The sequence below is a fragment of the Limulus polyphemus genome, unplaced genomic scaffold, assembly GCF_000517525.1.
Source record: "Limulus polyphemus unplaced genomic scaffold, Limulus_polyphemus-2.1.2 Scaffold199, whole genome shotgun sequence".
Taxonomy (NCBI): Eukaryota; Metazoa; Arthropoda; class Merostomata; order Xiphosura; family Limulidae; genus Limulus; species Limulus polyphemus.
The window spans coordinates 448,580-464,201 of record NW_013665809.1 but is presented as its reverse complement, the minus strand read 5'-3'; the positions used below and the strand labels follow the sequence as shown (position 1 = coordinate 464,201).

The 15,622-nt window shown below is 32.1% G+C and overlaps 2 protein-coding genes across 7 annotated transcripts in view; one reads left to right on the top strand and one right to left on the bottom strand.

Annotated features, from left to right (window-relative positions):
- The window catches only part of LOC106478311 (telomere-associated protein RIF1-like), a 52,987-nt gene extending 46,954 nt beyond the window's left edge, over positions 1–6,033 (bottom strand). For both annotated transcript variants that reach the window (XM_022381908.1, XM_022381909.1), the window contains exon 1: positions 5,912–6,033. The gene's annotated coding sequence lies outside the window, so the exon portion shown is untranslated. The remainder of the gene's footprint in view (positions 1–5,911) is intronic.
- Positions 6,034–7,280: 1,247 nt separating this feature from the next.
- Positions 7,281–15,622, top strand: part of LOC106478317 (methylmalonic aciduria and homocystinuria type D homolog, mitochondrial-like) — a 16,219-nt gene continuing 7,877 nt past the window's right edge. The window contains exons 1-6 of one of the 5 annotated variants that reach the window (XM_013938852.2): positions 7,281–7,343; positions 11,996–12,062; positions 12,358–12,493; positions 12,630–12,736; positions 13,642–13,764; positions 14,759–14,855. In XM_013938852.2, the coding sequence (XP_013794306.1) occupies positions 12,358–12,493; positions 12,630–12,736; positions 13,642–13,764; positions 14,759–14,855 (463 nt within the window). In that variant the 5' untranslated portion in view covers positions 7,281–7,343; positions 11,996–12,062. Of the gene's footprint in view, positions 7,344–7,562; positions 7,661–10,104; positions 10,284–11,995; positions 12,063–12,357; positions 12,494–12,629; positions 12,737–13,641; positions 13,765–14,758; positions 14,856–15,622 lie in introns of those variants that run through there. The other 4 variants (XM_013938853.2, XM_013938851.2, XM_022381906.1 and 1 more) reach the window with 4 other exon arrangements.

Genomic DNA, 15,622 nt, shown 5'->3' with positions numbered 1-15,622 from the left:
ATACAGTACATTACCTCCATTCATATAATTAGCTAGAATCCCACATTGAATAGGTGGAGGGACCAGTGCAAGGAAAGAAAAGAAGCATCCTTCAAAAGTGTCCAGAGGATGCACCTTGAGATTAGAGAATCAGATTCAAAGATCTGATGTGGGAGACTACACTACTTCTAAACCAGGTATACTTCTCGTCCATCTGACAAGTGTTGTATATATGGGTGGAAAACAGAGGAGCACATCCAATTGGTGTGGGAAAAAAAAAATGGAATTGCCCCCAGGTGTAGAGTGGCTAGGGCATGACAGACTGTACTCAGCAAGACAACTACATCCAAAACCCATGCTGCTGGGAACCGACATCCACATTGAAGTACGATGAGGATCATACCATCTTCGCCTCAAATTCAAGAGACCGGAAGGGATCTCAAACTGCCCTTATTCCAGAAAAGAACACATGTTAAGAATAGAAAATGATATATCGATATGTGGAACACATCCAGAATCAAAGTACCTCCACCTTGACCCACAACAGAAATTTATGTTGATTGGTTCTAGTCTAAATCCAAAACCCAGCCAGTGGAAACTAACATCCACATGGGGGTAGGATGAGAGATCTCAATCGAAGGGGTGAACTGCAATTTGACATCTCACTCCTTTGGCTTACATATGCTTTATAGCAGAGGATATCATGTCATCTACACCAGCAGAACACCACCACCCTACTCTGCACTAAATGGTATTTCTGTATTGAAATTTTATGTCCTTGCACCATTCAGGAGGAAGCCTCCACAGTCCATCACCCCAGTTTACATGGCTGACCAGTGCAGAATTTAAATGTTAAAGAATACCTGGTCAGGCAACATTTGCCACAGAGCAGGATCTAAACAATGAGAATTATGATGAAATGGGAAATAAAGCCCCTGAAAAATTTTAAAAAGAATAAATATAAGTTACTCAGTCTTATAGTCGCACGGAAGTCTGAAGAATGGCTACAGGTGGAAGACGATATCCCGAAGAGGAAGAAATGGGGACCATATGGAAATAATAAGAGACAAACGTATTAGATTAGTCCACATGTCCAACTGAAGAATTTCCTCTAACAGATGACAAAGATGAGATGCCAGAAAAAAGGTAATGTGTCAGATTTGATGAGAAGACACATGGAACAAAATATGGGAAGACAATGAAAGAGAGGAACAAGCCAATTAAATCAAAAGTCGAACCCATCTGGTGAGGGTGGAAGGAGAAAGATCACAAACAGAGGATGGTTGCCAAGGGATAAGGAGGACAGAACAGGCACCATGGATTGAAGCTGTGCAGGCAATATAACATTGAAGAGCATATACAGGACATAGAAGTCTATCCAAATCAGGTTGAGGATAAAGGTGGAAAATGGAGGGGAAATTGGTGAAAAGGAGGAGATACCCCCTAGCCAAGATTTTAGGGAGGAAAGAACAATCCAGATAAAAGAGAAGATATGTAGGATGACAAAGAATATGTGAAACATCAAAGGCAAATAAATTAGACCATCAATGTCCACAGGCTAATAGGAGAGGAAATAAGTCTTAAGAGAAAGGTGAAACAAGGAGCATGTGGAAAGTAGTTCAAATGGAGGCAAGGAGGGCCACATTAACATCCCAGTCCAGAAGGGCAGCCTGCCACAGAGGACAATGAATCCGAAAGAACGGATCAACAGAGAGAGTGTAGGACAGGTGAAAACCATATGGTGTCAGGAAAATCAGTAGCTGTGGGATAAAGCTGCTCAATAACTGGAAATAAAGGAGGCAAAGAATAGCTGTTTAAGAAGCCAAGTAAGAAATTCCACAATATGAGGAACAGCGGACCAATCAGCTGAAAACTCCTGGCCTACAGACCAACAGCAGAAAATGTTCCATTTAAGCTGATAAACTTCAATGGAGGAAGGGTGGATGGAATGGGCCAGAAACAAAGCTACACGTCAGAACAATCCCAATCTCGCCAAGGACAAGATAAAAACCACATGTGAGTATGCAGAACAGGAAGAGCAGGATGAAGCATCGACGATTAAGGTTGCCAAATAAGGGAGGGAGACAGAGAAAGTAGAGGGGTAAGTTAGAGCTGGATAAATCAAGGAAACCATGGCTGAGCCAGCAAATAAGGAGCAACCAGAAGGACCTGACATAGAGTGATATGGATGATCAAAATCACCCAGTGGAGGAATTGAATGGGAGGATAAACAAATAGATATTTGTTGGTTCAATCCTGACTGTAAGCATTTATAGCAAGTGCAAGAGGATGAGGGCCCAGAGACCAAAACAGAGGAAGTTTGTGGTTAATCACAGGTACATTTTAGAAAATTTGAGTTTTTAATGAACTCCATAAATAGCTCCAAATTTTAGATTTTGTCAGCCCATCTAAAGCCTATAAAATGCAGTGAGAATATGTTGAGAAGCACAGATAAACAGTAGTTTTAGCAGAAATTACACCATGTAGCCTTTTAAAAGCATGTATTACTGTTACTATCCTCCTCAACTACCTTAGAACTGGCACGTGATGATTAATTCATTTCTGCTAGACCAGTTGTAAACTGCAGGTAAGCTAAAGGTAGTGTTAAAGTTTGACCAACTACATTTGTTTGTTTGTTTCAAATTTCGTGCAAAGCTACACGAGGGCTATCTGCACTAGCTGTCCCTAATTTAACAGTGTAAAACTAATGGGAAGGCAGCTAATCATCACCCCCCCACCAACTCTTGGGCTACTCTTTTACCATTGAATAGTGGGATTGCCCATCACATTATAACACCCCCACGGCTGAAAGGGCGAGCATGTTTGGTGTGATGGGGATTCGAACCCACGAACCTCAGATTGTGATTCGAGCGCCCTAACCACTTGACCATGCGAGCCCTTGACCAACTACAGTGGAGAATCAGTCTAAACACACTATAGACAGACTCAGGGGATATTTTTTTATATTCTTGTATGTTTTTGTGAGCTGTATGTCAGGAACAAAAATATGGTCCCTGACTTTACATTTGGGTCTTGAACCTCTAGATTTTAGTGTGTATTGAAAAATTTTGTCACACAACCATTTCCTCATGTTTTGTGTGGGCTATTTCAACTTTAGATGCACTAAAACAAAAGGCATGGGCATCAATTCACGCACTCTATGAAAGATTCTTCACTACATATACATGTATTGTGCAAACTATAACTCAATTAATTCCACCTCTAGTTTTTACTTTGGATTATGTAAAAACAATACTCGGGGTTTGCTTTGGCTTATCATTTTTTTTTTCCCAAATGAGTTGTTTTTTCCACTTTCAATTTGTTGAGCCACTAATTTTAAGTCAATTTCATGTGTTCCCAAATTTTGAAAATTTAATTAAAAATACTAATTCTGACTCTAATTCAACAACTTTTTAACTCAAAAATATTTTAAGATCAATATTTTATTTTATAGCATTTATTTAGTGTAATTCATGGAGAAAATGAAAAAATATGTTCTACCTTGATTTTTACATAGCTCTGAAGTTACTTGGTATATTGCTTGTAAACACTGCAGGAAGGGACAAGAAAGGGCATTTGCCCCCTCCCCTACATTTCACAAATTATGATGTAAACTTAACATCATAGTTAAACTAAATATCTTTAGCAATTTGTATTAAAACTATAAATTTATGTTTGCATTTAAGCATACATAACATATTCTTTTATTCTGTTGACTTGCACTGCCAATCCCCTACAAACATATTTTTCTGTTGGCACTCATGAATGCAACTGTAAAGTGTTTTAGAATTTTTCTGTTCATCCCAAAATATTGCTTTAGCTCTGCTAAGAAGCTATCTCTACTTGAAAATATATGATCCATTTCTTGATTTTCAAAATTTCTCCTTGTCTTTTTCCTGCTTAGTTTTTATATAAGCCTTGATACCACCCTTTTATGATGTCACATCATTTACCAATGAAACAGCTCTGGAAACAGCCATAAAGGATTCATAGCGTCAATTATTTCAAATTTCAAGTAAATGTAATTTAACGTAACCTTGTGACAATTAGCATTAACTCAATCTGTAAAGTATTGGCAATCATTCTATGATTTGATGGAACTGTAGGTGACAGGAAACTCCAAACTTTTCACAATTCTGAAGACCTAAATCATGCCATCTCTAATCCTTCAAAACATACTTAAAGCCTTGTTTATTATGACAGATTTTTTAATTAAGCATTATTTCAATAGCCTGTATAAACATTCTGTAAACCTACTGATATTCTATCTAAAGTAAGAAGACCAAAAGCACACATAATATCTCAAATGTGGTATTTTTCTAGGATCTTTTATTTGTAGGGTCAGAAAGGGGCAAAGAGATAATTGGGTAACAAAAGTGTATCATGCATTATTAAATACAAAACAAATAGGCTCTTTTTTACCTTCAATAAGTGTCTAATCTTTTGTATTATCAAAAAAGCCAAAATTTTACAGATTTGTAACAGTTTGACGCTGTTTCAAGCTGCCATTAACTCTAAATCTCATCTGATTGGATATATTTCTTTCACTTAAACTTACATAATGTGACTATCCCACATGTTCGTAAAAATTGACACTTTCATGTCAGTGGGAGTCACAATATAGGGAGAACTTAAAAAACTTAAAAGATTAATTATTGTTAACTCAGATGGAGAGGAATCGGGGGGGGGGGGGAGCTCTAGTATGGGTCTGCCCCCCATTACTCCAATGGATACATGCCCATTATAAAAAAGTTACAATTTTCTTGCTCTTAAATTATAAATTTATAGCTAAAATCAAAAACATCATTTGCTTTTTTAATATATATTTTAAAGCTTGAGGGCTTTATCAACAAACCTAAGTTTTATTTTTTCTTGCAACAACACATTTCTCACTCAAGACAGCTATTAAAATAACTAAACCAAAACTGTATAACTTTCCAGTCCTCACTCAACACTGAAACTAATATTCCACATTTTGATCCTGTCACAAAGACAAAAACTAGTGAAAGGATTCTTTTCTCCTAATGCAATCAGCACATCTCAACAACAACAAATTTGAGAATACTGTCTAACAAATCATCCAAATATTTCATGTAATGTTTAAATGATGGACAACAAAGATTCTGAAGACTTCTATGGGATAGTAAAATTTCAACTTCAGAGCTACAAACCTTTCTTTTAAAAGGCATTGCACAGGTTCAATTCTACATGCATATTACATATAATATATTGTATAGAACTTAGAAGGTAACATTATCTCAAAAAAAAAAAAGTCTTGCCAGTAATGACTTTGAAGAAAGTTTAATGTAATCCAATCTTAATTTTGCACATAGATGTGAGAATAGAGGAAAAATTGGCTTAACCCAAGTTTCATAAATTTTGTAATGTTAGTCTTAACACTACTGAAAAAAAAATAGTGGCATAAATATCCCCGAATGTGCAGGGGGGTCTTTCAAGTTTCAACCCAAAACGTTCCCTAATCAGCAATGTTAAGCCTCAAGGTAAAATTAGTAGTTGATAACTTTTAACTTCAAATACATATTATTATTAATACCATGGTGAATAAACACATTTTGACCCTCACCCGTACACAGCAGTCTGTGAGTAGAGTAACAACCACAGTAACATCGTAACGATTACAACTCTGTACTCAGTACTCTGAGTAGCGTAAATAAAACAGATATCATAGTTAAGTACCATCACATGGTTACGTTTTACTTTTAGTAAAATTGTTAAGTACAAAATTACTACATACTAACATAGTCCTAATAATAATAATATTTATAGTAATACTGCTATGAGAAGTAGCAGGGTGTGTTAATATTTTAACTAAAGTTTAACTAAGTTATGCACGATATATAAAATTATACGTATATAATAATATGCACTAAGTTAGTAAACATCCTTATATATAATGAGTAAAAAAACTTACCTAACGTCATGAATTCTACAATAAACACCTCTGTTAACATAAGTTACACACTCTCAGTTTTCTTTAAAATCATAACATAAAAAATAAACACCACTAACAGCCTACTACCTTTGGTTTGGCGCGAAATCTAATTATCACGAGCATTTACTCTCTATCCCATTGTTAGGCTATTGGTTTAGAAGGATAGAGGTCGCGTCGGTTAACTTCATAAATTGTGTTGTCGATCGTAGTTAATGTTAGTTTAAATTTTAAATAAACTTAAACTAACAAGTAAGTGATGTAAATTGAATATTTTAGTTTTAGTGGTCATATCAAAATAGTATTAATTAAAGTGTACTTCTTAAAGTTCAATTAGGTTGTAAATAAACAACATATCAAAGAAGTGCTGCAAATTATATGCTTTAATTTTAGTGTATGTTTTCGCATAGCAATATACTGTTATAAGCTATAGTTTTAATATTTTAATTATTATTTAAGCTAGAGGGCGTATGACGTTAAGATTAAGTAGCTTTGTTGGAGTAGGAGTCCCAGAATGTTCTTTATGACATCACGAAATCTAGGAATTTTACGAAGTATCTAAAAACAATATTAAGTTATAAATAGTGAAATATTGACTTAGCTGTTTCCAGTCAGTACAGTGTCGATCATTCAATGAGGTATTTAGATTGAGGGAAGTACTTGGATCAGTGCTAGTTATCGTGAATATTCGGTTACCCAATCATTTTTCGTGAAATTGTTCAAGTAAATTTACTTTTACGTTAGTTGTAGTTCCATTCCAGTTTTAACAAGGTATTTTTGTTTGAAAGTATTTTAAGGAAGAACTAAACTAATTTTTTATACTTACATTGACTATACCTTGAATTGGTTTCACCAAATGGTTTAAAAGAGCCAGAACAACGAAAGAACAACGTTACAACAATAACAATAATCTATTTAAAATCACAACATCCCAGCGGCTTTCACTTTTAGTTTGTAGTATGCGAACCATTTGTAATGTGTAGCTTCCATCAGGCGTTCCAAGGGAAAATTGCACAATTATGGAAAGGAAGCGGCAGCATAGGATATAGAATCCAATGTTATCCGCCGAGATTTAAAAAAAATTAGGTAGTCTGTAAATAAAAACGTTTGAGAACCACTGTGAGTCTACATAACACATTATTGTGTTGTAACTAACGTAAAAGCAACAACAATAACAAAAAACATCAACAAACACCTCTTTGTTTCGTTTAGATGAATAGTCCTTTATTCACCACTAATAACCTAAAATATTTTCGAATCAAAGTTGTAGTTTAGACCTCTACATAACTTTTCTTTCACTAAAACTCACGAATAAACAAAACACCAACAGGTAGCGCTAATAAATATTAATAGTCATTTTTAGTGTTGTATAAATAAGTAACAAAGTTGTAACTTGTAATTCTATGAACGCTAGGTGAGATTACATTGTTCTTTTATTACTATTTTAAGAATATAACTTGTCTCGAAAGTCATGTATATATTATTTTCAAACTGTGATTTTTTTGTATTAGTATAATTATTAATACATGGTTGGATACATGTTAGTTGAGTACTGTTTCGTCATTAGTCTTCGATGTAGTAGTAGTAGTACTACTACTACGAGTACAACTGGTTTAAGAATTACGATATATTATTATTAGTAATACTACATTATAAATTATTGTCTATAAAGTATTAATGTTGTAGTAACGCTGTCTTTAGTTTAGTCCTCCTTTAACAGTTGAACTTGAAGTAAATATAAGTTTAACAACATTTATATTTTTTCTGTGGTTGTATATTATTAGTGATTATTATTACTATAACTGGTAGTAGTAGTACAGTCTGTGATTATGAATTTGTTTCTTTCGGTTTCAGAGGTGGTCTCTTGGCAAATAATCATCCATTACATATTATTATTATTACTTAATTGTAAATAAGTTGCATAACACACTACACCCATGTTAGTAACAAGGAATACTGGACACTTTGGCACCTAGACACTACAGTACCAGCATTAGACAATTCAGTGCCTACATTAGACTTCAAAGATAATATACATTATTTCTGTTTTTTTATGGATATGTATATACTGACCATTTTTGTTAATATAGTCACAAGTATATGGGTGACCCTTCAGACATTCCTATTAGTATTATGGTATTTAAAATATATGGTTTGAATACATGTATTCCTTTTATTTATATCAAATACAAATCATTAAAAAAATGTGATTCTACTCTAATCCTTATAACAATCAATTATTAATTTACCTAATTTTTGAAGCTCAAACAAAACCTATAACATTTTATTCAACCAATCAAAATAGTAGTGTTAAACCAATCAAAAATCTTAGGTTGAGACATCCAAAGGAAGTATTAAATTGTCCAACTTTCAAAGCCAAATTGATTTTTTTCAAGTGAGGGCCAAAACATTCAGGTGCTGAGTTGTCCTATATCCATAACAGTAACAACTTACTGTATACATCACGTGCAATCTTTTCTTTCAAAGCTTAAACCACTTTTACATGATAAACTCTGAAGTTGTAAGAGTCAATCATGTCACATTAAACTAAACTCTGTATAATGTACAGAGTATTTGTAATTGATTGATTTTTGAAGAAATGCGTGAACTTTTAAACATACAACATCTACATGTGCTGAGCTGCAACATATGAATAATTAATTAAGGTGTTATATAGAAAGTAGTGGGAGTAATGCAACTGTGTAACTGTTAAAAGAATATACCATGTAGATTACAGGTGCTTATTACTAATGAGATAGTTATTGTAATGTGTAATTTAATTATCATTATTCCAATCTATGCAAAATGTGTCTTGTATAATTTTTAAATAGTATTCAAGAACCCACAAAATCTTTTTTTTATTGTGCTGTGCTAGTTGAGGCTAATATTGATGTTCTAGTATCATCCAAAATTGTCACACTAGGCACTTGTTAGTAGTCTGACAGTAAACAGATTATTCCAAAATTCAGGCTCTGAATTTATGAAATTTTCTTATTTAGAATGTTTAATAGAGAGTGTAAAGAAAAGTAACCAGTGTGTGAATAAGAAAATGAGATGATAGGAGTTTGGGACCTGAAAGAGTGTGTGTGTGTACACTTGAGGTTCACAGCTAATTGTGATGTTTTTTAATTGGAATTGAAACAATGGTACTATCTTCAGAAGTTATTAAGAATATTGATTATGCTTATTCTACTTGGATGAAGTTTTAAATTTTTTTAAATTATTCTTATTTTGTTTGAAGAAACATTTGATGTAGTACTTTATTATGCTGTTTACATAGGCTAGTTATGTTTCAGAAATTTGTAATGATTATGAAAAAGGACAATTTTAAATGAAAAAATGGGGCAAGAGTTTTTCCAATTTAATATTAAATTGGACATGGGACAGAGATCTGGTGAAAGGGTACTTCCTGCTTTTTATGGGAATGCTGGTCATCCTCGTCCGAAGTTTTTTTACCTGATTGATATTGGAACATTTTTTTGGCATTTGGAAAACAAATCTTAAAAAATGCAAAAATGACAAAATTATATTTGTTCATCAAGGTAAACCATTATTTAAGAACAAATATTTAAAATATTTTGTTTAATGTTTAAGGCAAATTAAATGGAGCTCCTCATTTTTGTATATCTATCCAACAAAATTTAAAATAATTAAAAATAACAGCACTAACATCACTCAAACCATTCCATAAGTTTATAACAAACCAAAAATATTTTCTCTTACACAAGTCTATATCTAGCTTCCATAGCTCAAGTCTATTACCAAGTATTCTAGTTTGTATTTACATCTTTTTCATATCACAACTTGGACACCCTAATAAAGACTATCTACACCTCCAGCAGTTTTGTCAGTCTAATTCTGTGCTTTAGAAAAATAAGTTTGAATATTTAAAAAATTCTTATAACATAAACTACTTAAACCAGGTATAATTCTAGTAGTCAGTATTAATTTTTCCAGCATGTTGATATCTCTTTTGTAATAAGGAAACTGAAACAAACATAAACTGACACAAACAGTACTTCAAATGAGGCATCTCTGTAGTCTTATACAATGTTATAATAACTTTATGGCAGATTGATTTAAAATTATTGTAAATTCAACAATTTTTTTTTTCTTCTAGCAAGACTAAATATTTTTTTTTTACAGACATAAGGGTTTTATCAAGACATTATAATGATCTGGTTTTGTAACATGGTGACTGTTGTTTACAAATATCTCAATACAGACAATAGTGAAATACCCAAGACCCGAGTGATTACCTTGATTGATCGATTACACTGATTAGTATTACATAAAATATTTGGTTAATTGAATTTATGATTCGGTCAACTGATGTCATGAAAATAGTTAACAGGTATATCTGATTACTGCTGTTTTCGATTATTTTAACTTTTCAGTAATTGAACTTACAGTTACATCAACTAATGTCTTGAAAATAATCAACTAATCAAATTTAATGTTTTTGATTTTTACTGTTTATGATTATTAAAACTATCTAATAACTGTATGTATGATTAACTTTTTCTGTATGGGTCTGCCACATCTCAGTCAGTTACACTTATCATATATCCATGAAACTAAACATACTATAACTGTGAATGTACTAAATGTATCTTTATGGAATTTGGCAAGCTTTTAGTAAAAAAATTGATTTTTTAATGAAGTATTGTTGCTGAAGATTTGTCTGATACCTTTATTGAGTCAGTATGAGTGAAAGGCAATTTTCAGTCTAAGAATGTAGTCCTTATTTCATCGTGCAATTTTCATAGTCTACAGCTGAATTTCAAAATTTTTTTGGTACAGCTTTGTATATCTAATTTTCTCTACCATAACACTATTAGTAATAAAATCATTAGTTTACAGCAAAATGAAAAGTGGAAAATTATGAAATAAAATGACTAATCTCTCTACATCTTCAAATAATGATATTTGCAGCATCAACTATTAACCTTTTTCAAGTCTCTTTTTTTTTTACCTTAGTTGTGTGTGATTTTATTGCTTGGCTTCTACAATATAAACAGTTTATTCATCCATGGAAAGTAATACCTCACAGTGAGAAGATATTAACATATTCTTTAACACCAATATACTGTGTGAGGTCAACTTTTTGCTCTGAAAAGCATAACTCCTAGGTCTTTTTTTCTTTCTTTAAGTTTGTTGTCCAAACAGAAATTCATATATCTTGGAAATGTGCATCTTAGAACATAAACATGTACCAGTCACTTGGTAACTTGACTGTGGAGCCTGTAGAGAAATGGTTAAATCAATTAGTGCCATGAAAATAAAAAACTAATTGTTTCTAGTTATAATTGTTTTTGGTTGTACCAATTATATAGTAATTGAAATATTGCCATTATGAATATTTTTCCTTATTGTTTCCAATTAATTTCAGTTTGTTCAGTTTCACAACTAACAAAAATGACTAACTAAAAGTAGGTTTTCCAGTTATTGCTACTTTTGGTTATTTCAATTATCCAAGTGATCAAAATGTTGCTATTATACATGTTTGTTGTTAAACACAATCGGCCGTATGTGCTATGCCCACCAAGGGTATCAAATTCAATCTTTAGCATTTAATTTCTTTGTAGCCATTTTGTGAGAATAATGTATTAATGAGCCCAGTGGCTAATCAATAAGCAAATTACATTAATTGCTTAGCTCTACTGAACATGTAGGAAGTGAACTATATGCATTAAGAAAATGGAGTTTTGTCGAATAGTTTCACTGAAGTTTGGTATCTTTTATATCCAACTATATCTAAACAATAGCAAATATAGTAACAATGTATTTCAGATATTAAACTAACCTCAAGTTACATTTTCAGTGCCAGTAAATGAGCTTTTCTTGGTATTAACATTCTCAGAGATAATTATATAAAATTTCGTATATAATGTTCCCTTCTTTTCAAGAGACAGGAAATCATTGATAGTGCATGAATTAAACCACTAGCTTTTGTAAATAAAGTTACATCCCATTCTGTTAGTTTAGTGTATCTAATTAATTTTTTTATTTTTCATTTATCTGTTGTATATATTTTTTATTTCAACAATTATTATATGGATTTAGGAGTAACCTAAAATTCCCAGCTAGATGAACCTTGTGAGATATTGGTATTGTGGCCAAAAAAAATTAGGTAAGTTCAGTGCATTATAATCATTGAACAATAATATTAAACATCCAAAGTTTGTATAATATATTAAATTTCATTTACTATTTTAATTGTTATTTTGTAACCTATGTAGGTAGTGTGTTTTGTTCAGAAGTTATTGATAATTTGGACATGTACCTACCACACTGTCTAATGAACTGCTTGAAATTTTCCATTGAACAGTCTTGCCAACTTGGTCAAAATCATTGTTTAGTTTATAAACCTTGTTAATTAGAACATTGTTTTATTTTGGAAATACCCGATCTTTTCATTTCTGTAGATGTTGAAAATTCCTCAAGTGATAGTTTATGGCAGTAGCTTAAAGTGCTTTTGTCAAAATGCAAGGATTTTCTCCTCCAAAATATCATCAAAGTCAGCTTTTTTTCCATCACTGGCTGATAAACAAACACGCACAGGTGAGTGGGCTTGAAAAGTTGATGAGGATTGTTTAATTGTAAATTCACAACAGCAAAAAATGGTTTTATGTTCGTGGTATATGTCACTTATACTAAAATGGTTATTTATACTTTATACAGTGTTTTGTATTAACAGAAAAACAAATTCCTGACAGGGAGATTAGTTTAGTGGAGCCTAAAGACTTCCGTACACCCCTTCCTGGTGATGTAGGTGTAGCACCACCAAACTTCTATAGTAGAGCTGTAAGCACATTTTGATTCTTTTACCTTCTATTAGTTTTTCTATTCATAAATGAATAAAATTTTAAAGGGACAAAAAGGAGCTTATTAGCTCATCAAAGATTTCCCTTCTAGCTCCTAACTATAACCACCCCTTACTACTCATGTATTCATCCAATCTTTTCTTGAACTCAGTTAAATTTTCTGCCTCCACCATCCTTGAAGACAGCTCATTCCAAAAGCCAACCACCTTTTTAAAAAAGTAATACTGTCTAAACTGCGGATGACTCGTATGCTACCAAAATTTGAATATATGATCCCTTGTCTTTTTGTGTTTAGCAGTGAAAACAATAAGACAAGGGATCAGAGAAAAGTTATTCACTCCTCACATATAAAGCTACTTCTCCCCTTTTTTTCAGTACTCTATCTCTAGTATTCTTGTGCATGAAATCCTTAAAATTACATATTTTAGGAAAACCATTGTTGACAGTTTATGGGGAAACTTGCATTGAGTGGTTTGGTAAAGGATGAATTATTATGTTTGAATTGATAACTTGGCCCTTGGAAATGGTCATGAAGTAACTTTTATAATTCTGTATGATACTAACGTGTGGATTTTATTCTCAAAATAATAAACTTTCCCTATGAACATACATAATAATAATTCTTATTTTTTGATATTAACTTGTAATATTAAATATTGACTAAATAAACTTTCAACTCAATTTGCATCATCGGTATTTTTTGTTCTTAAAATTTTGTTGTGTGTGGTAGAAGAGATTACTGCATTCTAATGTTTTTGTTTTCAAGTCTACCTGCCAGTATTATACTATCTTTCTACCAGTACTATGTTATCTTTGAGCATTTCCAGGCATGATGCAATCTTCAAAGCATCTATATTTAAATATAAATTCTATTTTTTAACTCAGTGTGAGACTCAAACAACAGCAAAAACTGAGCCATTTAAAGTTTGTGATGTTCTGACGAGAGAACTGGCTGAAGATCGCCACCACAACGTTATATTTCAATTTCTTAATCTTCGAGCTGACGAGGTTTGTCAATTATTGAGTATTTTTCTAAATTGTTTTTGTGTGTGTGTGTGCATGCGAAAATCACCATATAGAAAGCCTGATGAGCAAGTTTGCAATTTAAGGTTCTGATATTGAAAAAAAAATTGTGTGCTTAGTATTATATCTTATTTTGTGAGTTGAATATACTTTGAATATACTTCAGATTTGAAATGATAAGCTTGGTAAGGTCTTCCAAGTTTTTGTAAGAATTGTAGTATTAATTATTAGTATATTTTTCAAGATGTTAATTAAATAATATATGAAAAACTGAAATATATGTTGCTGCTAGAAGGCAGTATTTTAAAAATCCAAAAAATTGCCAAATTATGCTTAACAGTCAGTTTGCAGTCTATTGAATATATGAAGAAATTGATAACACCCTACTCAGAGTTCCATAAAAATTTCATAGAACAATTTACTTGTACCTCACTATAAAGTATGAAAATTAAATTAGGAAGTAGAAAATCGAGCCTTTTTTTTTGTGCTAATGCATCATTTTGCAGTTTCAATTACTTCCATTCCAGTTTTTGTCTTTTCACATTAGTTAAATCATGTTTAGGAATTAATCTTTGTGTATGGAAATAATTGTTAGATCATGTATAATTGTTTTATTTATTTGTTCCTGATTCTGTATAAAAATAGAATATGAAACATTTTTTTATCATATTTTATTCAAATGCAAGCTAAAACATTCACTGATAATGGAAAATTTTCAAGAATAGAAAATCTAGATTTTATTCCAAAATTTCTATTTTGGATTAATTATCACCAGCTTTTTTAAGGAAATAAGGTGTTAGTATAGTGATTTTATTAAAAAAATATAACTTTAAAAACAGATATGTGTAGAAAAGTACTACACTTTTAGTATTTTTCTTTTCTGAACTTACATCTTTCTAATGCATCTCAGTTTGTTTGTTTATTAGACTAAATATCCTGTATTTTATGTGTTATGTTGATGTGTATGTAAATCTTGTAGCAAGAGCTGTTCCCGATTTCCTCGCAGTATGCAAACAAACCTGCAGCAGAAGTTCTCGAATGCATAGCCTATGACTGCCCTGCTCTTCTGAGAAAAGGTAGGGAGGTTATAGAAATAATGAGTGTTTCATTGTTTTGTCACATTTAACCCGATGACTACCGGTACAAACTTTCTTAGTAGGCAATGCAAGTGTGCATTTATGAATTGAAAAAATGATAGATAACTTATCTTTTAATGGATTTGTGATTTTATTTTTATAAATAGTAGCATAACATTCAATTATTTGTAAAAAGTTGTATTCTTTAATGAAGTTTAAAGAGTAATTTAATGAAAAATTCCTAAGATACGTTTTAGACTGTAAATAAGCGCCCTCTAAGAAGAAGTGTTTTTTTCAAAAATTTTTTAAGATATTTCCTTTCACCTCAGCACTGGTTCTGCCATCTATGATTGGTATCTAAACCTTTTTCTAGTCTGTTTTCTTTATAAAACTGCGTCTGGGCGTGTTAACCTCAGTTGTAAAACTTTTAGCCAATCCTAGTCGAAAGTGTCAATTTCAGTACCAATTATTCCAATTGCTGTATCTCCCACTTGACAAATCATAGGATGATAAGGAAAGCACGTGATGAAATGCTGTTCTCTGGATTTTACAATATGAATGTGGGTGGTGCTTATTATAGTAACTGCCATTTTATGTAGAGGTTGTATTTAGTACTGGCCAATGGGGCTTTTCTGTAAGCGTTAGAAAAGTTGCTTCTGGAAAAAACTGCATGGGATATACGTGACTTTTGTTTTTCTTATATAGTAGCTTAAGTCATGCTGCATGGTATATCTGTTTATATTAATCATTATATTGAAAAATTAACT